Here is a 26,617-nt window from a genome sequence, read left to right as displayed (position 1 = left end):
ACAGGGTGTGTGTGTGTGCAAAGCTTTAAGGGGGAGGAAAGGGTGGCAGTTGAAGTGGAGGAAAGGGGGGGGGGCAAAGTTTGACCCCCCCCTCCATGCTGTGTCTCTCACATACACTCGTTCCTTCCCCTTGCAGCTGCCTGGCATCTCATTGGTTAAATCCCCTGCTATATATTTATCTGATTGGTCAGGGTGTGGTATATATACACAGCATGGGTCGGTTAAATCTGGCCACAAGTTTTAAAACTTTCAAACAAGGTGGACAGAAAGAGAGACTGTGTGTCGGACGGCCTCACTGACAGAGGAAAATCGAGCTCTGGACAAACCGCTGCACCACACACTCCAAACAAGAACTGTTGTCTTTTCAGGGAAAAAAGGACAGTGGACAAAAGAAAGAGGCAGAGTTACTGTGGACTTTTTTTTAGGAGAATATCCTGCACCACAACTTGTTTGTTTTCTCTTTCTTTCCTGTCATCTCCCTCCTCTCAGATCTCGATGCTTTGCTTTGGGATTTGTGTTCCAAATCCATCAGATTCCTCTTTTGATCCCTCATATATTTGCTATTTGAAACATTTTGAATTACAGTTTTTTTCAAAAGGTTTGCAACCAAACAAACTGAGACAGACGTTTTCAGAATTTTACTTGGACTAAAAGTTAAATCCAAGCTTGGGTCTGGAATGAATCTAACCGTGCCCAACTTGTCTAGAGAGACTCCTCTGTGTCAAAACCAGATCTCTCTCGAAGCCCCCTGGACGTTGGAGACTCCAAGTCCTCCCTCTGATCCTGAAATGGGTTTTGAGCAGAGCCTCTCTGAAGACTGTAGTTCTCCCGATGTCCTTGGAACGGGGAACATGAGGAGAGCAGAACCCAGGATTGCTTTAACAGCCAGATCAGGGGGACAGAGTCCGGATCTGACCCAGGGAGGAGGTATGTCAGTAGGCACAGGTGATGAGAAAGCTGTGGGTGGTGAGCAAAGGATCCGCAGGCCCATGAATGCCTTCATGGTCTGGGCCAAAGATGAGAGGAAGCGACTTGCCCTACAGAACCCTGACCTACACAACGCTGTTCTCAGCAAGATGCTCGGTAAGACAAACAAAATTTCAGCCTCATCAGGGCACATGAGCAAAGCAGCTTAGTTCAACTAACACTAATGGAATATGATTCCCTTGATTGTTAGTGGGATAAATACATTTAAATGGGTCAGTGCATTTAAAAAAAGAATAAAATTTTGTACTTTTTGTGTTAAATTTTTATCTTATGTTGACTCAGTGAACGTTTTGAGATCATTTATTTGTGATATTATCTACTTATTCAAGGGATTTTAAAGTTTTGACAAGTTCACTTTTAACTGCTTAAACTGACATCTGTAACAAATTATGATAGGCTGAAAAACAACTGTACAGTTTTACATATTCAGAGAGTCAGATTATTTCAGATTAATAAAGAAATTAACACCAAGATACACATGTCAAAACAATTCCTGTGACCTTTAGTGCATATCTTACTTATAATGTGTAAAAGTTTTTAAATATATTGGTTATTTTTTGAGTGGAAAACTAAAAAAATATCCCCAAATATTCTTAGAAACTTTCCAGAACCACTCATAAATCACTTCTCTTCTGTCTATGCATGTGCTCATTATAATCCAAACTCAATAGTTTGTCAAAATGTGGAATCCGCTGTAGCAGACAGGCAGACCACAATTGCTGTTCTTCCCTGCTAAGGAAACTTTTTATGAGCATTTCTTAACTATCCAGGAGGTGAAAGTTTGATCCAAAACATTTGAGATGCAGCATCGGTATAAGAGAAATATTGCCATCCTTAATTTAGAGATGGGTGATACAAACTCAACTTAATGCTCTGTTTTGTGCGTAAAATATAAATTATTATATTTTTTTTATTACATTTTTAATTGGAGCCTAAGGCTCACATTCATGCACATTTCCCATTTACCACTCGGAGCTGATTAGTACAATCACACTGGACAGCTGGAGCTCATCTGCATCTTAAAATTTTCAGAGTCACTTAAATTCAAACCATAACATTTCTGGAGGAAACTTTGCCTTGCAGATCTCAATGTTGCTGGCATCTACAACCACAAGACAAACTGTGAATTTCAGCACTTAATACAATGCATAAATACATCAAATCATTGGCAATAAGATTAAAGCTTGTGCTTTTTCAAAAGCCTCTACACCAGAGTACATTACAAGCCCCTGAAAAAATGTGTTTGTGCTTTGTTTGTGGGACTTATTATCAGTACTGTGACATGTAGAGATGCAAACAGTTCACAAATGTCTCACTAGCTAACACTTCCACTATTTGGTGATGATCTAATATCAATGTGAATAACCAAAAATGCAGTTCAGAAGTCTTGAATGAATAAATACAGTCTTTATTATTATTAATTTTATTGTTCATTGATTTGTATTCTTCACATTATCCAGGTCAGTCATGGAAGGCCTTGAGTGCCACAGACAAGCGACCATTTGTAGAAGAAGCAGAGCGTCTCCGTGTCCAACACCTCCAGGATCACCCAAACTATAAGTACAGGCCTCGCCGCAAGAAGACCACCAAAAAACTGAAACGCGTTGAACCGGGGCTTCTGCTGCAAAGCTTAGCCCAAGGTGGGGCACCAGGCCTCGGTTTGGGACCTGGTGTGAACCCTTTGGGAGCAGATAATGTCTCTGGAGGTTCTGCTTATGGACATCCAGGCACTCATCCTACACATCATCATCATCTCCACCACCTATTGCCATCTGTGGGGCATTTTAGAGACCTTCAGGCCTCAGGACACCCAGAGCTGGAGAGCTTTGGCTTGCCCACTCCAGAGATGTCCCCTCTGGATGTTTTAGAGGATGGAGGTGGGGAATCAGTTTTTTTCCCACAACATATGCAAGAGGAGGCTGGAATAGCAGGCTGGAGTGGGTACCACCACCATCTCCACCATCACAACCAACATTACAGCCATCACTACAACACCCACAGTCACCACAGTTCCATACATGGTCAGGGTTCCGGGATGAATGTTAGCACTAGTTTAAGCAATAGCATGAATTCCTGTATTAGTACTTGCAGAAACCCCAGGCTCGATCCAATAATAAGTTCTGTTGAATCAAATATGACCTCAGGCCTTAGCTCTGTTACGTCGGCCAGCTCCAAGTTAATTCTTACTAATGCTTCCAGTCACCAAGTCTCCTTAAGGAGTCCAGTGAAGTGCCCACCTTCTCTTCCAGACTCGTCCTCCCCTGTTTCCTATCCCCATCCCTCCATCAGCATTCCAGAGACAGTAAAATGCCAGCAAACAACCCTGAACACTGCACCTATCAGTTACTTCAGCCAAATGTATGGGAACGGCATCCAGAGTGCTACCCATTTCACTTCCTCGCATCTGGGGCAGCTTTCACCTCCTCCTGAAACTTCTCTAACTTCCTGCTCATCCTCATGTGTGCCCCCTCCATCAACCTTCTCTCGCTCTATGCACTTAGACCACTCAAATCTTGAGGTCACTGGTCACATGGGGTCTTCTTCAGCTGAATTCTGGTCTGAGGTGGACAGGCATGAATTTGACCAATATGTAAATATTGAAAGGAATCGAGAGGAGGCCTATGGACTTGGTGGAGGATGTAGCGGTGGGTCAAAAGTCCAGGGTGGGAGTAGTAGTAGTAATGCAGGTAGTAGCAATAATAACACTGTTAGCAGTATGATTAACAGGGATGTCAGCATTATGAGGGGTGCTGGTGGGTGTGAAGATGGGAGCAGCCCTCTGATATCTGCTCTTTCTGATGCCAGCAGTGCTGTCTACTACAGTGCCTGTATCACTGGATGAATATATGATCTCATCTCTCACACAGCATGTACCTGCTTGCACATCATTTCATTTTGTTCATTTGAATTATTGTGACACAACAGGGAGAAAGAATGCCAGTAACTTGTTACATCTTTCACTTACTTGAGCAAAAGCTGAGTGGAGCTGAGCAGTGTTGCCAACTATTTCTAATGCAATGTCACTAAAGTCTGCTATATAAGGCGCTATATGCTGTTAGAAGACATCATACACTAACTAAGATATCCATGATGTTATCATGTCACATTTGCACTCTGCTTGGTTTCAGCCCTTTCTATCTCTTCTCTCCTCTGCTACTCTCTGTGCTCACATAGACTTTCTGTGAATACAGTGAGATTCCTAAAATAATGCTCTCATTTATTTTCAGAGGGTAAAAAAATCAAAACATTATGACTGAGAAGCATCTCATTAAGACTATTTGGTCCATTTGAAAGCATACAGAGGCTTCTGCTCTGCTCACATAAAAGCTTTATATATTTTTTTAGCAATTCACTAAAGTGGAAGAAGATTTTGGTTGTATTTACAAATAAGATAGTCACTCAGAGAAAGTTAGAAGTGGCTTAATCTCTCCAATGTTTTTTATAAGATACAGATTTGGTACCAATCTGTCTGCAGAAGCTCAAAAGATGAGAAATTCTCCAATTTAGCAACACTTAAAAGCAACATTTAAGAAAAATACAATAGGACTTGTTATACTTGTAACTAGTTTGCTAGTTTTAACTTTGGAAGCTCAGTAAGGTAACTTGCTAGCATAGGCCACTATGATCCACAGGAGGGTTTGTAGGATTTTATGGGATGTTTTATTACATGTGGTGGGCCCTTTTCATTGAGTGACAAAATCTGTTAATTCAGTGACCTATTACCTAGCAAGGCATCTGACACTGTAGTAGCTAGCTACATTATCTCTCTAAAAAAGAAAACACCTGAACATTTTCTATTTAGATGTTGTTTCTAGAGCCAGATGGATATTAATATGACATTGCGCTTCACTCAGGTTTTTTTTTTTTCAGATTTGTTGTGGGAAGATTTAAGGCAATTCTACAACTGTTTTAAGGACTGAATTATTTGAACACAGTGAAATTTTTTCAGATTAACGGTGCTACATCTTGGTTTTAGTCTCAATATTAATACACTAGGAGATTTTATCAAAACTTAGATTAATTTATGACTCATACATTTGCATGATGGCAACATTGCTAAAGAGGCAAATATTTTTTTAATTTTATTTCACTGTTAGTACACTGTCTATCACAAAAATAAATATTTTTTTTGTATTTCACGATCATCTTTTATTATATTTGACATATCATGCCAAGATTGACAGATTTCATCAGTCAAAGACAGAAAGTTGGAGAGACTTGATCCTGCCTCCACATATACCTATCCAGAACAGACCACTGATACATTCTACAAACTATCATCATGTTTTACATGCTGGGATGGGTTTTCTTTAACTGTGATGCATGCCATTCCTGTTGTGGCTCAGCCTATGGTAGGGCCTCATGCCAAGATCCATGTATAAATCTGCTCATTTTAATTTGCTTTGCTTCCTGGCAAATGCTGATGATTAAAAGAGCATTCTTTCTTACCACAAACCTCTGTGGTATAACAAACATATCACTTGTTTAAACAAATTGTAATTTTCCAAGTTAAATACTTTGGTCTACAAATAACAGTAGCTCAGGTTCTAAGGCTGCCTGCTTCTGGAACAAGTTAGATATGGTGTATCATGAAAATGCCCTAACTTTAGGTTGCAGTTAACTCTCAAAAGCTATTTTCTCTAATTGCTAATTCATTCAGCCTTATCCAACAAAATGTTGGTATGCAGTTTATGCAGTCTAATCATTCATTATGTTTGAATTTTTGGAAACCTTGGCTTCATGTAGCCATTTACTGTACATTTAGATGCAATGCTTCTTGGCAATATGTGAAGGAAAAATGGAGACTATGAAATATTTTCTTTGCACTGGGTTTGATCTATTAGCTGTAAACGAGGAACACTTCTCATGAAAAATCAAATGTGTATGATTTGAAACATGTTTTTTGTACAGAAAAGATGTGTTTTTGTTGTTTTATAGGCTTATTTTTCCTAAAGGAAAACTAATTAGGAGTTACACTTACCAGCTTTCTTGCTGAGTGTGATGAGTAGACTATTTGTTTACCTCTAGTGTGTTTAGCACAGCTCAGCTAAAGAACAGAACTTTTAGAAAATCTGTGCAACAGAAGTGTTGAACTGGTTATGAAGGGAGCTGTGTGGTGTTATGACTGTTCCACTTACCAAAAAATTGGAATGTCTTTGTGCTTCTCGGTTTGTATGTGGAAGAAATATCTGAGATAAAAGTGGTAAATAGATGCTGGTGTTGAACTTAGTTTGGCTTATCACATCCTGATACACTGCTTCTCTTAAACCAGATACACAAATTAAAATAGTATTGAACAATGCATGTCAACTGGTATGTGTTGCTAATCATCCAATACGAATTTGCCATCAAAAGGAAATTGTAAAGATCTTTTGTTGATCTCTGTGGGTCCTCAGTGTTGGATCTTTTTTTAAAACCAGACTAATTTATAAATGAACATTCCCTCTTATGCCAGCACTTAAAATTGATGAAAAATAGTTTTTTGTTGCACTAAGAATATCAGAATCAACCCTTGTTACCCTTGTGGAGTTCTCTCTTTCCTATTTAGTTGTAGAGTGGAAGCAAAAACAAGGAGTCTCCCTTCAAAGATTGATCCTACATCTGTTCTTCATTAGGCTTAAAGACAATGCTTGTTTCTTTCTTTTTCTTTGACATGTACATGAAACAGTAGAATAAAATCAAGTATCCTGTGCAATACAACCAGTTCCATTTACCATTCTGCTCCTTGGGGTGGGCATTGGTTTAAAACCAAGTAATAACAGATTTTTCCAAACATTTCTCCTTGAGGATGGAGCCATAGTGAAGCACAAGTTAAACTAAAGTATAAAAAAACCTTTTGCATTTGCATTTGACATTCCTTTCCGTTGACATCGAACTCTCTTTAATTTACTGTGACACACAAAGACTTCAGAGAGAAAAAAAACACTGTTCAAAGATGTTTTTTGGAGCTGTGCAATAACACTGAGGCTTTTGGTAATAATTATCTGAAGAAGAAAAAAACAGCCAAGATTTTGGGATTCAATCAAAGGACATATTCTCAGCACTCATGTAACGAAGAATTAAAAGCAGGATTTCCCAGAAATTTCACAGCAATGCTTCTAAATCTGCCTGACAGGGATCACTTTTAGATTTTTTTGAGATCAGAAAATGTTTTTGTTTATGTCTTAAAAAAATGTAGCCTGTCTGTAAATGTTTCATTGCTAACCATAATTCTACCAAATAAATACTTTTGAATCTGTCTACATGTGCATTAAAGTGTTCAATGACTTCACAAGTAAAGTCCCATTCTTTAAAGCATTTCTAGTCAAAACTTTTCATGTTGAGTGACACGTCTGGGATGTCTGTGATTAGACCAGGAAAACCTCCAATACAATGATCAAATGCTCATATGTTGAGCACTGGTTCAGGTTAGCGTAATTAGAACAAAATTGAATAATTGTCATGAAAAGAGAGATTCTATTAGCTGTAGTAAAAAAAAAAAAACAACTAATAGAATAAAAAACTAGAAAAGTAGTTAAACGCGTTAAACTTGAATGTCTGCCTGTTATCTACAGGTTACACTCAGACGTAATGTTTAAAAATCAACCGTCATCACCGCTGTAGAAATTTCTGTGTACCACAAGCACAAGGCATTTTTTTGTCTAACTAAAAATATTTCTCAAATTCAGAAGCAGCACAACAAATGAGACAATGTGAAATACTTAAAGTATTCATTGTAATGTTGATATTTCCCTAGCTTTTGTGATTAATCTACAATCAATATTCAGGAAAAAAATAATATAGCTGTAACAAACTGCACCACCCATGATGTCAGTTCTGACCACTCTTTTATTCACTTCAGTTCCATTGTTCATACAATTCACAACTTGAGTGGTCTCAGGACGTTACAGAGAAAGTACACAAGTTCAATAAAGAGCTATTTAATACAGCCCAATTAATCCAGTTTAGCCCATTTCATTCTAAATGTATTAGGTTATTGTATTCCCATCCACAAAGCAGTTCAGCTGTGTCATACTGAAATTGGTGAACCAGTTGTGAGGGGAAAAACTGATAGAACCAGGACATATGGACTGATCAACTTTAGTGACAACAATTTTATCAAAACAGCTGCTAAAAAGGCAGTGGACTACATCCAGTACAAACATAATACCTGCAAAGCTTTGAGTTGTACTCTCTAATGTCCACAGTGAAAGCTGCCGCTCTCAGGCGTCATGTCTCTGTTCTTATTAACTATAAGACAAGATCATCACAGTGAAATCGAGTTGTGTCTTCTGGCAGCCCTTATCTGAGCAGCTGTTTGTCTACTGCAGTTGAGACAGTAACTTATCAAAAGGACTTCACACAACTCCATTAAAATGAAAAAAACAAAAGAAGTATCCTTTTTAAAGATTTAGGCCCAGCTGGAAAGTTTTCACATTTTATTCTTTAAAGGGGAACTCCAGTATTTTTAAATCTAGACCTTATTTCTGGCATGAAATACGTTCATCTGCTCATCGAGAACAGTTTGGCGAAAGTTAGATAACTCGAGATCCATATAACGGAGTGAACAGGGCTTAGGCGATGCAGCCTCTAAATAAGGCATTATCTAACGGAGGGATTTCTACACACACCTCTACTGGGACCACTTCATCCACACGCCCCCCCTGCAGCACAGCTTATTTATTCCTTTCTCTGTGACAGTCAGCTGGCTTCATGTAGAGTTTGCTACTGCTAGTTTTGTGCAACATGGCAGGATATTTATCCAATTTTGACAATGTGAATGACGACTTTGAGTAAGATGGACGTTCTTACCGGAGTGAAAGAGCTGTGCTGCAGGGGGGCATGTGGATGAAGTGGTCCCAGTAGAGTGCCTGTGTAGAATTCCCTCTGTTAGCTCTCCTATAGCTGAAAGTAGCCACATAAAAATAGCTATGTGCTAACAGAGCAATAGTATGCGTTCATTCATTCATTCTTCTTAAAGTATTGGTGAAATAAAGACATATAATATCTTATTTAGAGGCTGCATCGTCTAAGCCCCATTCACTCCGTTATGTGGATCTCGAGTTATCTAAATATCTTCCAAAGGACGCCGACTTTCGCCAAACTGTTCTCGGTGGGTAGATAAACGTATTTCATGCCAGATATAAGGTCTATGTTTAAAAATACCGGAGTTCTCCTTTAATGGTATGTTTTATCTTTTGTTCTTTACTTCCATGCTCTCTCTCTTTACTCTATTTCCCTCAGCCCCAAAGTCCTTTAATTTTAGACGCTAATTTTATTACTACCTCTCGTTTCATCACATCATTCTTTTCCCCTTCTCTTTCTTTCTGTACCTCTGTTTGTATTTCTCCTGCCATCTGTTAAATCCCATTTATTCCTCTTTATATAGTTCGTTTTTCCTCTCACAAACCTTTGTCTTGTTTCCTTTGTGCCTCCATTTTTGTATTTCTACAAAACCTCACTTTCATTTTCTCTTTTCCGCTCTTTTTTCACAGAATATCCCGTTCTTCATCTCCTAACATTTTAATTAATTTTATTCACTGATCCTCCTCTCTGTTTTGCTTCCCATTACCATCACATTTAATTATCTCTCCTTTTGAGAATATGTCCTAACTGGACTGTAAAAAAAACAAAGTTATGTGTAATGTAGAGTTTATGCATGTTTTCCTTGACTCAGTGTGTGTGTTCACGTGTTGTTTCAGTGAAAACTACGTTATCTGTGTGTGTTGCTGAGGTAACTGACAGGAAAGTTTGCAATGAGAAGGAAACCCCTGTGGAAGTTTGGGATGTTCGGAAAGGGTGTGTGTGCCTCCGTATGTGTGGAAAGTGAGAGGGGAAGAGGTGTATATTTTTGTGAGAACACCTCACCCGGCTGATTGTTGCCCTAACTGGAAAAGATAACACAAGGTTGGATTCCCCTTCTCTTGCCTGGAAATGAGCACATGCAAGAGTCTACATTGTGCACATGATGTGTGTGTACATGCACGTATGGGTACAACTTTAAATAAAAAAAAGGTCTTCTTTGCCTGCATCAGACATGTTGATAGTCTATATTTGCTTCATTCTCTTTAATGACCTGCCCTTACAACACAATATGTAAAAGCTTAGGTCCACGGACCTAAAAGGAATGGACTTCAATACAGCAAGCAGCAACAAAAAATAAAATAAATTGGAAATAAAAATGGCCATCAGTCAAAAAGAAACAAGGTAGATAAGTTAAGATAGATAAACAGACAGACTGACAGACAGATAGATCGATTTACTGAAAAAACAATAGCCTGATAGAGGACATACTAGAAGATCAAACTCACCTGTCTATGGGACTTGCATCTAAAAGATAAAGTCCCATTAGGTGCAGGTGCTTAAGATGCATATGAAGACAGACAAGAAGACAAAAAAGAAATAATAACTCTGGGGAGACATTTTTACATCTACAGACAGAGAGAATATACAGTGACAGAGAGGGATTTTCCTCTTTCCTTTTTGTCTCGCTGGTGTTATATTGGCCACATTTGGTAAGGATGTCAGATCAGTCACCACAGCTACAAACTAACACACTCTGTGTGTGTGTGGACTGTAGAGTCTGATTAAAGCTGACATCTGGTTCATGCTGTAAATGTGTTTGAATTGTTTGTACTTTACTGTAATATTCATGCAAATCTTTTGTGTATATGTTACGTGTGCATGTGTGTGTTCTGTATGTGCATGCAGATGGGCATATGTGTTTTTGTCTTTTTGTCATTTGTAAGTCGCTTTGGATAAAAGCGTCTGCTAAATACATAAACATAAACATAAACATTGTCTTTATAAACTAAACAAGTGTGTGTGACTGTCTCGAACTGCTTAACATGAAAACTGCTTGTAGCACATCTTCAGTGGGAATGAAGTTGAAATAACGAGTTCTCCCCAGTGAGCGAGAGGGTTGCCTTCTTGTGGCTGCAAGTCACAGGAAGGAAAACTCTGACTACTGTATGTGCCTATGCGCCGAACAGCAGTTTAGAGATACCTGGCCTTCTTGGAGTCCAGGGGGTCTTGTGAGAGGGCGTACCACATGGATAGCATAACAAATACAATGTTCAAGCATCAGGTGGTCCATAAGTGTACTTGGTATCACCACCTGGTGGTGAGTTGGATCTAGTGGTGGAGAAGACTGCTGGGCATACCTGGTAAGCCCAAACAAGTAGTAAGGGTGAAATGGGAACATCTAGTGGAAGACCTGTCCAGAAGATCTTCAACACAATTCAGTCTGAATATTCCATTATCTAAACTACGTAATGTGAGCATGATCCAGAAACTCATATCGTTAAAAATTACGCTGAGACAAAGTGGAAGTGCATCAATGGTTCCAATAGAACTGCCAACTTGCACATCTGAAAAAGCACAATCAATAGTGAAAGGTATATACAGGTTTTAGAGCAATATATCCTCCCATCCAGATGATTTATTTTTGGGGGTAGGTCTTGTATATTTCAGCAAGACAATGCTAAGCCACATACTGCATCTATTACCTAAACATGGCTTTTATAGTAGAAGTACGAAAACAGTCAATTTGGTGCATCATTAGATATACAAAAAGCTAGCTTTGGAGAGGCTAAAATCCTATATTAGACAAGAATGGGATCATATTCCTCTCCCAAAGGTCCAGCCACAGAAAATCAGTTCCCAGATGTTTATAGACTGCTGTAAAATGAAGAGGGGATGCTACACAGTGGTAATCATGGTCCTGTCCCAACTTGTTTGAGACATGTTACTGCCATCAAATCCAAGATGAACAAGTATTTTTGAACTTCCCCCACTGAGGGATGAATAAAGTATTTTTCTATTTTATTTTCTATTTTTCATGAAAAAGTAAAACATTTCCCTTTCAACAACTGATATATTTTCTTAGTTAATGTCACAGTTGGGGTGGGTAGTGTGATGCGTGGCATGGAGATAGGACCCGGATGCAGTTGTTTTTTTTTTTTTTTAAAGTAAAACTTGATTTAGTTAAACACAAAAACAACAAAAGGACAACCTGACTATGACTTTGAGAAAACACCTGACATGAACAGGGACAAACCTTAGACAACAAATGAATGAATGACGGTGACGATCTGGCAAAGAAACATGGAAAACCTGGAAACTAAATACTGAGGGGGGTGATTGGTGATGGAGTGCAGCTGAGCGGAAAAGCACAGGTGAAGTGAGTGAAGCTGATGGCAGGGCAAGAGAAACTAAGGAAAACATGGCAAAAAACTAAAGACTAACCAGAAACTTAAAACATAACAAAACTAAGACATGACAGTTAAACTGTAGACAGAACAGGTTTTTAAGACTTGGTAATTATCTAATTGTTTTAATTTACATTTTACACAGCAAATTGTGGTTTAAAATAGATTTCACACAAAGCTATTGTGTTAAATTAGGCACATTTAGACTTTTAGGTTTTTTTATTGAATATTAGGGACTTTATAACTAAACGTAGTGTTTCTGGTTGTATACATGCTTGAATTGTTTAACTTTGCATGCATACCTCAACTCTTGTTGAACTCATGCTGCAGGGCTCAGGATAGACAGCATGATGTAATGGGGGAGGGATGTGGGGGCTCTTTTTCCCTCTCTACCTCAGGATGCCAGGCTCCGTCTTCTATACCCCAACTGCTTCCTGTTTCCTGTCTCTGCAGGAAGTAGCTCTTTGTTCACTTCCTGTGATAGGACCTGATAGGGACAGGAATGGAGAGGAGTTTTTGTTGCTTTAACAGCTTAGCAATACACACTTTTTACTCAACAGAATTTTACCTACACTTTGATTTTCTCTTTAATAATATATCTCTCTGAATAAGGCGTTGTGCCTTATTCAGTCAAGGATTTAAAAATTAAAATATCACTTAAAAGATGAGCAATAGATCATCAAAAACATGAACATGAAGACTATAAAGTAAATATATTGTTGCTACAAAACTGTAGCTGTAACCTGTCTTTACTTTTGACAGTATCATGAACCATGGGTTTTTGTGTTTTCTGTTTTCCTATGTTCTGGTTTTCCTTTTTTTTCTCGTTACATCCTGTTTTATTTTGGTAGATCCCGTTTTTTTGTTCACTTCTTTTAGTTTTACAGCTTCCTTGTCACACATGGTTTTTGTTGCTGATTTCCTCACCTGCCTTCATTTTGTAACAATCTCTCTCAGTTTACGTTCTCCATGTTTTCTTTTGTTTAGTGCCATTTAATTGATGTCTCCTACCTGTGCTCCTGTTCAGTAGGTCCACCAGCTCTTTATGACCCTTCGCCAGAGTCAGAGCTCAATTCTTCACCAGAATCTGTCACAGCCTGAATCTTCGCCTGAGTGCTTCAGAACCTGAATCTGTGGTTCCGGAGCAGCACACTTCTCTATCTGTTCCTATTCCTGTCTCTGAATGGGTCTATTAGCGGGACACTTCTCCATCATTCCTTGTTCTTGCGTCCTTGGGGGTCTTGCTGCACCTAACATCTGGCTGCCTGCCTAGACATCAGCCACCATGACTGTTGTTGTGTAGAAAATGTCCTGCTTAGAACCAGCTTTAACGCTGGACTTCTACACAAACATTTGGCAAAAAGGCCGGTAAAACAAATATTTTGGCCTTTGTTGTAGCCAAAACAGAGTTCCTTAAAGTGTTTGTTGGATTCAGAAAAAAGTCCTAAAAAAGACATTGGAGAAAATCCAATACAGGTGAGTTTATTCATGAAAAAGAAAAAAAAAAAGCTGAGTGAAAAAGACCGATTTTACAGTCATGTCGTGTTGCGTATGGTGTCTTCCCCTCTCCCTGCTTTAACAGGTTCTCCTAACCTAGAGTTATCTCTTTGTCTCTCAGGAAAGCCATCTTGGAAAACTGCCAGCTACAAACCCTGGAACTGATCTTGCCCTTGCCAAGTGATATTTTCTGTCTTTTGAGCCACTCCTGCACCTACCGCTTCGGAGAGTCCTCTTGGAAAGACTTGTACATCACTTGGGCAGAGGTTGCCAAGGTAGTGAAAAAGATTCCATGTGGCAGGGGGCCTTGGAAGATATTTGTCCTGAGATGCTAAAGGCTCCAGACATTGTGGGGCTTTATTGGTTCTTCAATGGGGTGGTGGTCCCAAGTTTTAAGAAAGGGGACTGGAGAGTGTGTTCCAACTATTGGGGGATGTCACTGCTCAGCTACCCTGGTGAAGTTTACTCCAGGCTGCTGGAAAGGAGTCTATAACTGATTTTCAAAATTTCTTGGAAATCCCTACTCTCGTTCTCTGTTCCCTGTGTCCTTGAGGCACAACCTCACCTTTATGTGTCTGCCCGTTCACCACGTCAGAAACATTCATAATTTAATTTTTTCTCATCATCTTATCCTTAACAAATCTGTTTGGATTTTACCACCTGTCCACAGTCTGCTCATTGAGTCCAGTAATTGAGCCTTGTTACAGAGTTTGTAAAATTAAGTGCTTTACTTCATAACAATAAAATGAATAACCTATTTTAGAATGTTATGGCATACACAGCATCTACTTACTTCAGACTAATGTAGACTACGTACAATAATGTAATCTCTTCTATGTCGTCCACTAGGCTGTTCGCCTGATAGATCCCTGTTCCTCCACCACTGGACACCCCTCTGCATCTTCCAGAGGGGTCCAGGCTTCTTTGTTGCTACAGGCCTGGCCACCGCCTCAACGATCCTACCTGTCTGTCTGCCGGCCTCCAACTCGGACCCAGGAAGGATATCTCTCTTGACGGTTACTCCGGCTTCCTGCACAATCCCCATAGGGGTCTCTGTTATCACTCGTTCCTTCAGCCTCCTGACAGGCTCCTAGAGCGGTCTTTATCTCAGTGGTTCTTCTGGCTTTGCTGGGCCACTGTGGGACTTTTAAACATTCAGACTGGCCTTGTTGGCCCGTTACCAGTGGACCTGTCCGTGGACCTATTTTTGGTTTTCATTGGGTTTGTTCCCTCCATTGCTACTCCCCTCCCCAGCCCGTGTAAGGCCAGATTTTGTTTTGTTTTAACTGTCATGGTCCATGGGTTTTTGTGTTTTGAGTTTTCCTATGTTCTGGTTTTCCTTTTTGTTCATGTCTAGTTACATTCTGTTTTATTTTGGTAGATTATGTTCTTTTGTATACTTCTGTTAGTTTGACAGCTTCCTTGTCACACATGGTTTTTTGTTGCTGATGACCTCACCTGTCATTCATTTTGTAATCATCTCCCTCAGTATACATTCTCCATGCTTTCTTTTGCTCAGGGCCAGTTTATTGATGTCCCCTGGCTATGTTCCTGTGCTTCTGGTTTATTGTTAATAAAACCTCCGTCATTTCACTGCCTGTCCTTGCTTCCTCCCTCAGGAAGCCTGTGTTTGGGTCCTCACTGCATTAAAAGCCAGAACCCTTACAAATAGACCCTGAGGATTGACTAATAGATCTGACCACAGAATTCAAAAGTGTTTTTTTCCTCTTCCACCTTTGTCTTGTTTCTTTCATCTCTCGTCCCCATTTTACATCTGCTCGAATTAGTTTTTTTCTATATTAATCACCCCAGTCATTTGCCATTCTTTTGTGTGTATTCTTGCTTTCAATCTGTTCTCTTCCATTTCTACTCTATTTGTCAATTTTCTCCTCTTTGTCTTCTTGATTTCTTTCCTTCTGCTTTTGTTTTTATTCTCTATTCTATTCTTATTTGAAAGTAGGGTAAAGATGCAGATGCCTTGTGGATCCTCTCAAAATTGGACTAAACTGCAATGAATTGGATAGAATTGGACTGTATCTAATGGTACTTGTATTTGATTTTGCAAAGTGCCATTAGATCATTTTTGTTATGAATTGGTCTGATATTGATGAACTAAGTTGAACTTAATTGTCAGTGAGAATGTGTCATACCCTTTACTTTTTAAGTATTTTCCAGGTTTTGATACAAAAACAAATAATGAAAACAAAAAAACAATGTACTCAGCATCCATCCATCCATTTTCTATACCGTCAATCCGTCTGTCGGGTAGCGGGTGGGCTGGAGCCTATCCCAGCAATGTACTCAGCATATCATGTAAAATATTTCTGTGTAACTGTTGAAATCTTTTAATTTGAATTTAAAAGGTAAAGGCAAACAGCTTGGTTTCACTTGCCCATGAAATCTCATATGATTTTTGAAATGTGATTTTGTGGAAATTGCATTATTAAAGTTGCACTAACTTATCTTCCAACTCTGAGAGAGGGAAAATAATCATACAATTGTGGCATATTTTAGAGATAAGGATGAATGGACGTATTTGATTGTAGAGAACCCCGAGTTTCCCCAGCTGTTGAAGACCTTGGAGCAGCAGTGTGTACAGGCCACAGATAAGGTTTTATCTGTGCTTGTCAGTCAAATCTAAGTTCAGGGAGGGGAAGGGACTTTGTGAGTAAAGTTCATTAAGTGGCAATATTGTGGTGACTGACTTGCATGTAACCTATGTAAGCTGCTCTTATTCAGGGAAGTCAAGCTCCCTCTAATATATACAGTGGATATTAAATGGCAGTATGATATCCATACAAATAAATAGAAAAATGAAAAATCTACCTTCTAAATAGCATGTCATGTATACAGTGTTAACTTTCACATATGTTTTTCCTTTGTCTGTTGCTATCCATAGGCTCTTATGTAGAGTCCTCACACCCAAAAATCTTGACTGCCAATTACGCCACTGCAATATGTCACCACCCATTTCTGTGATATATTTCATAAAACAGTGTGAGATGGCAGTGATGCTGGACTCATCTTTATATATCTATGTTTTTCACAGTGGGTCTGCTGTGGGATTAATTGTTCACAGTGTTAAATTTGGTTGTTCCAAGGAAAAGTAGTTTTGTAGGTGAAGGAAAAAAAGTAGCTCAATTGCGGCCATGTCTGGTCTAATGATGTGTAAAGCTGGTATGAATGCTGAAATACCAGTTTTGGAAATTTGTTAAAAAGGTGAACCTAAATTCCAAAATAATTTTCTCTGGTCTCCTCACTCCTATTTATTATCAAAATTTCCTCAGAAAACTCTTTCCATCCTTGCAACTTTCTCCTATACTTTTCTGTCATTCCTTTCTTTTTTCTGTTATACTATCTATCCTTCTTTCATCACGCCTTAATTATTCTTGCTTTGCCTCTCCCTCTTCAGGGAGAGCCAAGGTGTGGGTGTTAAACCTCTGAGGTCTGCTGGTTTGGTGACCTTGGCTTTGAAGGGCTTGTGGGTTGTGGGTTCAGATCCCGGGCAGATCTAACCACTAACTTTAACTGGTGGAACTCATCTATCAGCGTGGAAACAGACAAACCAGCCAATCATCTTGCCAGATTCTGAGTCAGCAGGAATCCAAAGAAAAGTTTCTGTGTTATTCTGTCCTGGTAATTTCTTTAAAACTGTTTATGTTCATCATTCTTCTTTTGTAACTGCTACTTCTTGGACTAATTCTAAGCTTTACTAATGAAAACTTATTATGAAAAACTAATCTAAACTTCATGTTGCAATTACCGTAGTTACAGAATGTAGGGAATTTGAAAAAAGGTTTATATAAAAGAATCAAACCATCAAACTTTGCCATTGCAATATTTGTGCACCAAAACCTTCCTTCTTATTCATATCTTTAATAAGACAGAGCACTGCTTTACCATTTCTCCCTTACCATCAGATTGTCTGTTTTTTTCTGCATCTTCCCTGCTGCTGGAGCTGGTGTTACCACAGTTTGTAAAAGAAACAAATAACCTGATTTAGGAAAACCAGCCAAAACAAGTGACTATGTCCTTAAAAGAAAGTTGCTTCCAAAAAGCTGATCTGCCAAATGCGGAGTCAAAGACATGCGTTGTGAACAGCAAAGTGTGTCCAATGTCCAATGATATTGAAATCAAGGCATAAACCTTTCTCTAAAGTGCAGGAAAGATAGGCATAATTTTACATACATTTACACCAAATATAACCTTATTCGAGTTAAGGTGATCAGAAAAAGTGCGTTTTACACAGACGTGTCTTATTCAGAGTAAAGTCTTAACTGGTTTAATATTGCAGTATTGCTGTGCGTGTCATGTGTTCTCAATGAGTCGGCTCTGCATTGCAGAGGAAGGGTAGCGAACAAGTGTTGTGTGCCTGGTACATGGTTATCAATACGTCAACAATGGTAAGGACCAATATACCAAACACGCATGGAAGGTGGTATAATAGCATAAAAAATAAGCCTAAAAAAATAGTTTAGAGAGATAATAAGATAAGCAAAGTTTAGTCCCAATTTCATTAAATCACAATCTCACATTAACAAACAATGACAATATAATGTATATATTGATATATTTGTAAACATAAACTAAATTTTTTTTCATCGTATTATCCAGTCCTCCTTTATGTCCTGTATTTTAAAAAGGTTTTGAATATTAAAGATGATAATAAGAGTATAAAAGCAGAGCACACAAAAGGAAAAAAAGTTTTTAATGACGGATAGCAAAAAACAGATGGAGACATTTTTAGGGACTACAGATGGTCTGTGGTCTTTTGTGGCTCTTTTTAACCCATGACAAAAAGCACCAATGCTATTTGGGGATGACAGTCCTCAAAACTTTATAATTGAGTCTATTTATCTTTCTGGCTCTCCTGGTTTTGTTACTTACATCCATGTCTAAACATGGGTTTATAGGAGCAGCACTCATGTGGAAATCTCCTAAAATTAAATGGAATTTCAGCCCATTTTTATTTATTTGTTCGCTGTTGTTTTCTTTCCATGGCATTGTCACTATAACAGGCACTGACGCCGTGTGGAAGAGTGCATGTGTGTGTGCGCCGTGGTGACCCAGCATAAGATTGTAGTAAGCATTGCATAAGGCTGCCAGCAGACAGAAAAGAAGTAGTGTGGGAAAAAACAAAAAGATAAAAAGGACAACAAGGGGAAGGTGCTGTAGAAAACACATAGAAAGGAGTAGCAGGAAGGATACGAAGGAATAGAGAAAAAAGTTTTAAATATGGAGAAAATGAGGAAACTGTAAAAACTTAGTAAGCCTTATTAAGAGAAAAACAGAATGACAGGAGAAAAGTAAAGTGAAAAAAAACCGACTGAGTCCCATCATCAAAACTGTAAAACAAGCAGCAGCAGACTGTCTGTGAGACACCAGCTGTGAAAAAAGTGAAATCTTAAAAAACTCTAATCAGGCTTGTTTCCACCACATGGTTTGGAGCAAAATAATATGATGTGTACTGTCGTCAGGCTTCAATAAATGGGAGAAGCAGGTCAATAAATGGTGGTGGAGCTGCTAATGACAAACAAAACCATGAGGAAGAAGATGCAAACAAAATGGTGACCTGAGTCATGTACAAGGGGAGAATTTTATTCAGTTAAATTTCATTTTGGCCATGTTTGGCATCTGGAAGCAGAAATAGCTGATCAGTTGTTTAGCCACTCATGCAAAACGTTCCCTACACCAGCTCTTCTTTGCATTAGTTCCATCTGCCCTGAAACGCAGATTCACCGTAAGCATGCATAAAACAAAACTAACTTTTTTTGTGTGAAATTCAGAATTTTTTTCTTAAATTTCTCGCTCCCATCAACTTGGATTTGAGGAAAGAAGAAGATGAATAAATAAGATAAAATGAAATCAAACAAATGGAAACCCTAGTGAATCGTAGGTACATTTTATGACCATCTTCAGACATTAAACACTCTCTTGTGATGCATGTATACATTTGCTTGACTCATGGGGAAGAAGAAGATTCATAATGACGAGTGGAGCTGCCTTCACACTTGGCTCCAATCCGCCAATCAGGATGAACAACTTTGGTTTTATCGACAATTTCAACTTGTTCTGTGATTGTGATTCTCTTTTTAAACGAGATGGGATCCATCCAAATGAGAAGGGTAGCCAGATGCTATCTGCCAACCTGCAGCATGCGGTGCACACCTTTGCATGTGATTGACTGTTTACATCTGTCACCCCCATACCTGATTCCCCCTTTTCCCTGATGGCACATTCACAGCTTCCTGTTTTCAATGAGAGCTTCAGGTCCCTCCTGCCACATGCATCTACTCACAGCCAGCTCTCAGTTTCTTCTAATTGGGGGCTCACACCAAAAGCGTCGTGAGCGGCCAGCTGCCACTCATTTTCAATGTAAGCTGGCGTCGATGAGCGGCCAGCGTTGTGAGCTTCGTGAGCGTCGTGAGCTTCAAAAGTTGAGAAAGGCTCAACTTTATGCAAATGAGCAGTTATGCGACGTGACGATAGCCAATTGGGGCCGATCTGGATTCCGAAGGCGAAAAAAAAGCGCAAAAAAGCGGAAAAGGGCAGAGCTCAAACATAAAGAAACACTTCCAAAAACGCTTCCGGCTTCTCTGGCCGCTTCCGGCGGCAGAAGAAGCGGGTTGTGAACGTCAGCCGCTCACAACGCTTTTGGTGTGAGCCCCCGGTAACGGTCCTACATCTCCTGCTCCTGCATCAAGGCATATTCCAGTCAGAATCAACAGGTCCTGTCAAAAAACAATTAGAGCGCTAAGACCAGTATTCCACAATAACATAACTAACATCTCATCTAAACTCTGTTCAATCCAGCATTAGCCACGGAAAATTAAAATGGCTCTCTTGAATATTCGATTCCTAACCAATAAAACTTTCCTGGTACCTGCAACCTGCAGAACGCCACCTTGATTGCATATTTTTAACTGAAACCTGGCTGAATTCAGCTGTGCCGGCTGTTCTTATTGAAACTGCTCGCTTTTAATTTTTCTTGTAGGCGGGGGATGAGGGGAGGTGGTCTGGCCAACTGTTGAGTGCAGACAAATCTCCTTTGATGTTTTTAAATGTCACTCACCCATACTTACCATCACTGTATACAGAGCACCAAATCATTGCCCCAACTTTCTAACAGAATTCTCAGAGCTTTTATCCATTCTTAACACGAACTACGATAAAATTCTTATTGTTGGTGATTTTAACTTGCATACTGACAACATAAACAATAAAAAGGCAACTGATTTTTTAAATCTTTTAGATGAACTAAGTTTTAAACAATGTGACCAACCCATAATCGAGGCCATACACTGGACCTAGTTCTCAGTAAAGGATTAGACACAGAAATTTCAACTATTACAGATGTCGCCCTGTCAGACCACTACTATATCGATTTTAATGTTTTTGTATCCACAACCCAGGTGAAAAATGAACGCACTGTCTGGAAAACACATCTTACTTCTGAAGTGGCTGAAAGTTTTAGAGCTCACATGAATACACTGCCCCCACAAACTCTCCCTTCTGCTGCAGATTTTCTAGCAAACAAATTTTATTCTAGGCCGTACGACCATTGACCTTGTTTCTCCACTCCAATTTAAAAAAGCAGCTCCATTATGATATTTTCTCTGTCCATTATGATATTTTCCTCTTTTTAAAAAAAAAAATCAGATTACAACAAGGCACTGAGAATGGTCAGACAGAATCGTTTATCTGCAATTATAAACAACCAAAACAATCCCAGAATCCTTTTCAATACAATAGACCGCCTTATAAATTCCTCACCGACATGCCCCAATGAGTTTCTCTCCATCACTAAGTGCAATGAATTTTCTGCCCACTTCAGAAACAAGGTTTTAGCAATTCATTCAACATTGTAGACAACACTAAGCACTTTAATTACACTTTGCCCTCTTTTACTCAGGTTGATGCTGAGGGGCTTAGCAAGGTGATTGCAGAATTAAACCCCACTACTTGTATTCTCGACCCGATCTTTTTTTAAAACTGTTTTGAGCTGCCTTTTAGATGACGTTTTAAACATTGTTAACCATTCGCTATTCACAGGTACTTTCCTTCAGGTCTTAAAAATTGCAATGGTTAAACCACTGCTTAAAAAAGTAACCTAGACACTGCAGATTCTAACAACTACAGATCAATTTCAAATCTCCCACTTTTAGGTAAGATTTTAAACAAGATTTTAAAAAGGTTTTTAAACAGATAAGCAATTTTATTAAATACAGCAATATCTTAGAGACTTTTCAGTCTGGTTTTAGAGAACACCATAGCACTGAGACTGCACTTGTCAAAGTTTTAAAAGACATTAGAATCAACAGTGATTCCAACAACCTTGTCTATTCTGGTTCTCCTTGACCTTAGGAACCACAGCCTTTGACACAGTCGACCATAGTATTCTTTTAAAACTGGGTCAGCCTCTCGAGGATGGTCTTACAATGGTTCAGGTCATATCTGACTGGGTGGGAATTTTCTGTGACCCTAGGTGACTTAACCTCAGATAAAATTCGCATAACCTGTGGAGTCCCACAAGGTTCCATTTTAGGTCCTATTCTATTCAATTTGTACATGCTACCATTTGGCAAAATCATTAGGAACTGTAATATTAATTTCCATAGCTATGCAGACGACATGCAATTATACATCACTGTATCCCCATACGACCTCAGTCCCATTTACAATTTAGTTATTTGCCTAGCAGAAATATATAACTAGATGGCAAACAATTTTTAACAACTCAATTCTGACGAGACGAAATAATAACGTTTGGACCAAAAACCCAGAGAGATTACTTGGCTCAGCACTGCAATTCCTTGGCTCTCCACACAAAAGACCAAGTAAAAAACTTAGTAATAACCCTGGATTCCGAGCTCAATTTTGAGGTTCATATAAAAAATATTACAAAAACTTCCTTTTATCATCTAAGAAGCATTGCCAAAGCACTGACCTATCTCTCAGATACACTACTGAGGTATGAACCAAGCAGGCCCCTCAGATCCTCAACAGCTGGACTCCTAGTTGTGCCAGTGTGTTGAATTTGTCTTTCTTTTTTTTTTTTTTTTTTTTTTTTTCTCCCCTTGTCCTGTTCAGCATTATGGCAGCAGAATTGTAGTCTGAATACCTTTGATGCCAAACAGATTTGCTTTGCCAAGGGAAGTTTTATAAATGTAAAGCTCCCCTTGATGCCCATTTATTTATTTTTGTCTACAATATATGACATGTAATAGAACTGAACCGGACCGGGGGACAAGGAAAGAAGAAGAGGAAAGAAGAGGAAAAAGAACAAAAATAGAAACAAAAACCAGACAACCAGCTGCTACACCTGTAAAAAACAAAACAGACAACAATCCATGGCCTCTGAGGGGAATCCAGCCTTAGCGCCACCAGGAGCACCTGAAAGCAGACAAGCAGAGAAAAAACAAACACACAAACAAACAAAAACAAGCACAAGAAGCGGCAATCGCATACAACACAGCTGTGGATATAGTTGACCTGAGACGACATGATAACACATAAACTGCTTAGCGAGCATGCTACTGGGCTAATAAATGTGTGTGTGTGTGTGTGTGTGAGAACATGCAACACCCATGGCACAGGATCTACATGGTAACCGTGGTTAGTTATGAGTGTATAAGTGTACAGGGCCACAATCCACAGCCCCCCCCCCAGCAATCAGAAGCAGGCAGAGAGGGCCACAAGACCCAGGCCACCAGCAGCCCCCACGGAGCACAGAACCCAGGAAGCCCACCGCAGGGACAACCACGCATCCACCCAGAAGACTGCAGAGGAAGCCCCCGGACAGAGCCCCCATAAGCATAGGGCAGAGGCCCTCAGAGAGCCAGGGGCAACAGCCCACCGACCCCGCCAGGTCCCAGCCGCCCAGACATGGGCCGTGCACTGGACCCGGGCCCCGGGAGCCCGAGCGCCCCCAAACCCCCCGGCAGAGGCCCCACCCAATACCCAGGAGGGCCAAGTGCCCCAGACAGCCACGCAGTGGGTCAGCGCCTGCCCCAGCGCCCCTGGCCAAGTGCCCTGGGAGTCAAGACGTGCCCACAGGTGGGTGAAGTCGTGAGCAGCGGGGAGAGGCAACGCCGCCCCCCCATCGGGAGAAGCACAGGCAGGCCAGGCGACAGCAAGTCCCAGATCCAGGCCCAATCATTACCACACACACTTTCACGTCCCATACATCCACACATCCTCCCTCCCTCGACTCCGCTGGGGTGTAGTGCAGCGGGCACACCAGGGGGCCAGCAGCCCCCCAGCCACCACAGACCCCGAACCAGCAGAACAATTAATTAATCCTCTTGGCCCCTCCCGCCCCGAGCAGCAACCAGGAAGCAGGGGTGTGGGAGGAAGACCCCTCCCCTCACCCTTCTGGCTCTTCAATATTTTCTAATAGTGAGCGATTAAAATTGAGGGGCAGCCCAACTTGTAGGACTGGGAGCGCGGCCCTCTGGGCAGCCTACATACCCAAAGAGCCCCGCCCACCAGATGCCACTCAGTGTAACCACCCCCCAAGACCTAATGTGTGTGTGTGAGTGTGTGTTTGATAAGTAGTAATGTCTAAGGTGTAATTAAAACAGGGGCGGGGAACTGCAGAGTGCAACCAAAGGGGACCACCTACGTGGCCCCATCCACTACACCCCACAGAACACACACGCCCCCAAAACCCTTCATGTGTGAGTGTGTGCTGTGTACAGGAGCCAGAAGGGAGAGGGGTATGGGGATATACACCGGGGGGAACTACTCTCCCCCGGAGAAGGCAGCCAGGGACTGGCTGCAATAGGCATCCCCGCTACCTGGGAGCCAACCCAGGGCAGGAGGGGCTGATGTCCACCAGGCTCGGGGCCTGCAGCGACCATATTGCGGGAGCTACTGTACCCCCAGAAGGTACCCATCCCGCCCCACCCCACCCCGGAGGACCTCTACAAACAACAAACAAACAACAACAAAAAACAAACAAACAAACCTCCCGGTCACACCAGTCGCAGCAGCCCGGGCCTGAGACCCACCATCACACAGGCCACCCCCCCCCCCCCCCCCAACAGGGGAAAAGCACCGCCCCCCCCCCCACCGCACGCCCCAACACCCTGAAAAAAAAACAACCATCTGCGGACACCTTGGAGGTCCCAGAGCAACAAGCCCGGCACCAGGACCTGCACCAACCCACCCATACTGTGGCGCGTCCAGGACAACCCAGCCCCTCCAGGCACAGGCAGGCCCCCCCCCCCGGGCGCAAGGCAGCGCCCAGCCACCAGGGCCCAGGCCCAGCACCACCACCCATGCCGGAGCGGCCCAGCCACCCGGCATAGAGCCAGCAGCCACCACCCCAAGACCTCTAAGTGACCCCGCCCCACACCGCAAGACAGTCCCACCCGCAAGCCCCCAAAACTGCCCTCCAAGCCCGACACACAGTCCCCCCCAGCAATGACCAACCCGGTCCCCACGACCCGCGAGACCACCAGACGCCCGAAGCCACACAGCCCCCCCCAGCACACACCCAACCGCCCAGAGCGACGGGACAGCAACCCACCACCACCACTATGTGATAAAGCTAATCAGCGGGAACCAGAGAGAGTTAAATTCAGCCAATTGATGTTTTGAGGAGGCAGACATTGTTTCCATGCTAATATAATCTAAAAGAAAATTTCTAAACTGGTTAATACACAGATTGTTCTTCGCTTTCCAGTTCATGAGAATAGTTTTCTTTGCGATACATAACACTGTGAGAACCATGTGTGCTGAGTTAATTTCCATGTTGATGTTGTCTAAGTCACCCAGTATGCACAGTGTGGGGCATGCAGGGATGCTACACTTTAGCCATGTTGATAGGTCCGCACAGACTTCAAGCCAGAACTTCTGGACAGGCGCACAGAACCACAAAGCGTGTGCATAATCATCAGGCGTGTTCTCTGTGCAATGTGAGCAGATGTCTGAGTGTGTCAGACCCATCCTGAACATCCTTTGTCCTGTATAGTGTGTTCTATGAAGGATTTTGTATTGTATGAGCTGTAAATTAGAATTCTGAGTCATTCTGAAGGTGTTCAAACATATTTGTGGCCAGAAGCTATGACTAGAACTGATGGATAAATCTGCCTCCCATTTTGAGGATGGAAGAGACATTGTGTCATCTATTTTAGACAATAATTTATATATTTTTGATAGTAGTTTTGGGGTGCAGATGCTTAGAAATTCTGCTACCCTAATCGGGAGTTGTAAGTCTGGTTGGTGGAGGATATATTTCTTTGTTATTATAGACTTAAGTTGTTGATATTCTAGGAATTTATTGCTGCCTATCTCGTGTTGTGATATGAGCTCATCAAATGAAATAAAATGTCCATTTTGGATTATATGTTCCAGATGTTTGATTCCTTTGATCTTCCACAGAGTAAAGTTTAGCATTTTTTTGTTTTGCAGTATGTCAGGATTGTTCCAGATGGGTGTAAGCTTACATGGGACAATTGAAGACTTTGTTATTTTAAGAAATTCCCACCAGGCTGTCAGAGAGGTGCTGATGTTAATGCTTTTGAAACATTTGTGATGTTTTACGTTTTGACTAATAAGTGGCAGGTCAGAGATTTCCAGATTATCACACAATGCTTGTTCTACATTTATCCATGGTTCATCTATTGGGCTAGGTTTAAACCATTTTGATATATACTGTAACCTATTGGCTAAGGAATAGTGCTGAAAATTAGGTAAATCTAATCCACCACTGTCCTTGGTCTTCTGTAGGGTTTTTAAACTAATACGTGGTGGTTTGTTTTTCCACAGAAATTTGGAGATGCAAGAATCTAGTGACTTAAACCAAGTAGCAGATGGTTTTATGGGGATCATTGAGAACAAATAGTTAACTTTTGGTAGTATCATCATTTTAATGGTTGTAACTCTCCCCATAAGTGATATAGGTAAGGACTTCCAACGAGAGAGATCGTCCTCTACTG

General features: G+C 40.8%; 1 protein-coding gene across 1 annotated transcript; it reads left to right on the top strand.

Moving 5' to 3' along the window:
- Positions 1-248: 248 nt before the first annotated feature.
- Positions 249-6,687, top strand: sox18 (SRY-box transcription factor 18). The gene is made up of 2 exons (XM_072367536.1): positions 249-1,083; positions 2,448-6,687. Exons 1-2 carry the CDS (start codon positions 678-680, stop codon positions 3,827-3,829), a joined length of 1,788 nt encoding a protein of 595 aa, XP_072223637.1. The 5' UTR covers positions 249-677; the 3' UTR covers positions 3,830-6,687.
- The last annotated feature ends 19,930 nt before the right edge of the window (positions 6,688-26,617 follow it).

The sequence above is a fragment of the Leuresthes tenuis genome, unplaced genomic scaffold (assembly GCF_036924035.1).
Source record: "Leuresthes tenuis unplaced genomic scaffold, fLeuTen1.0.hap1 SCAF_16, whole genome shotgun sequence".
In the NCBI taxonomy this organism is placed as follows: Eukaryota; Metazoa; Chordata; class Actinopteri; order Atheriniformes; family Atherinopsidae; genus Leuresthes; species Leuresthes tenuis.
Note: the sequence above shows the minus strand (reverse complement) of the source record. Positions and strands in the feature narration are given on the sequence as shown.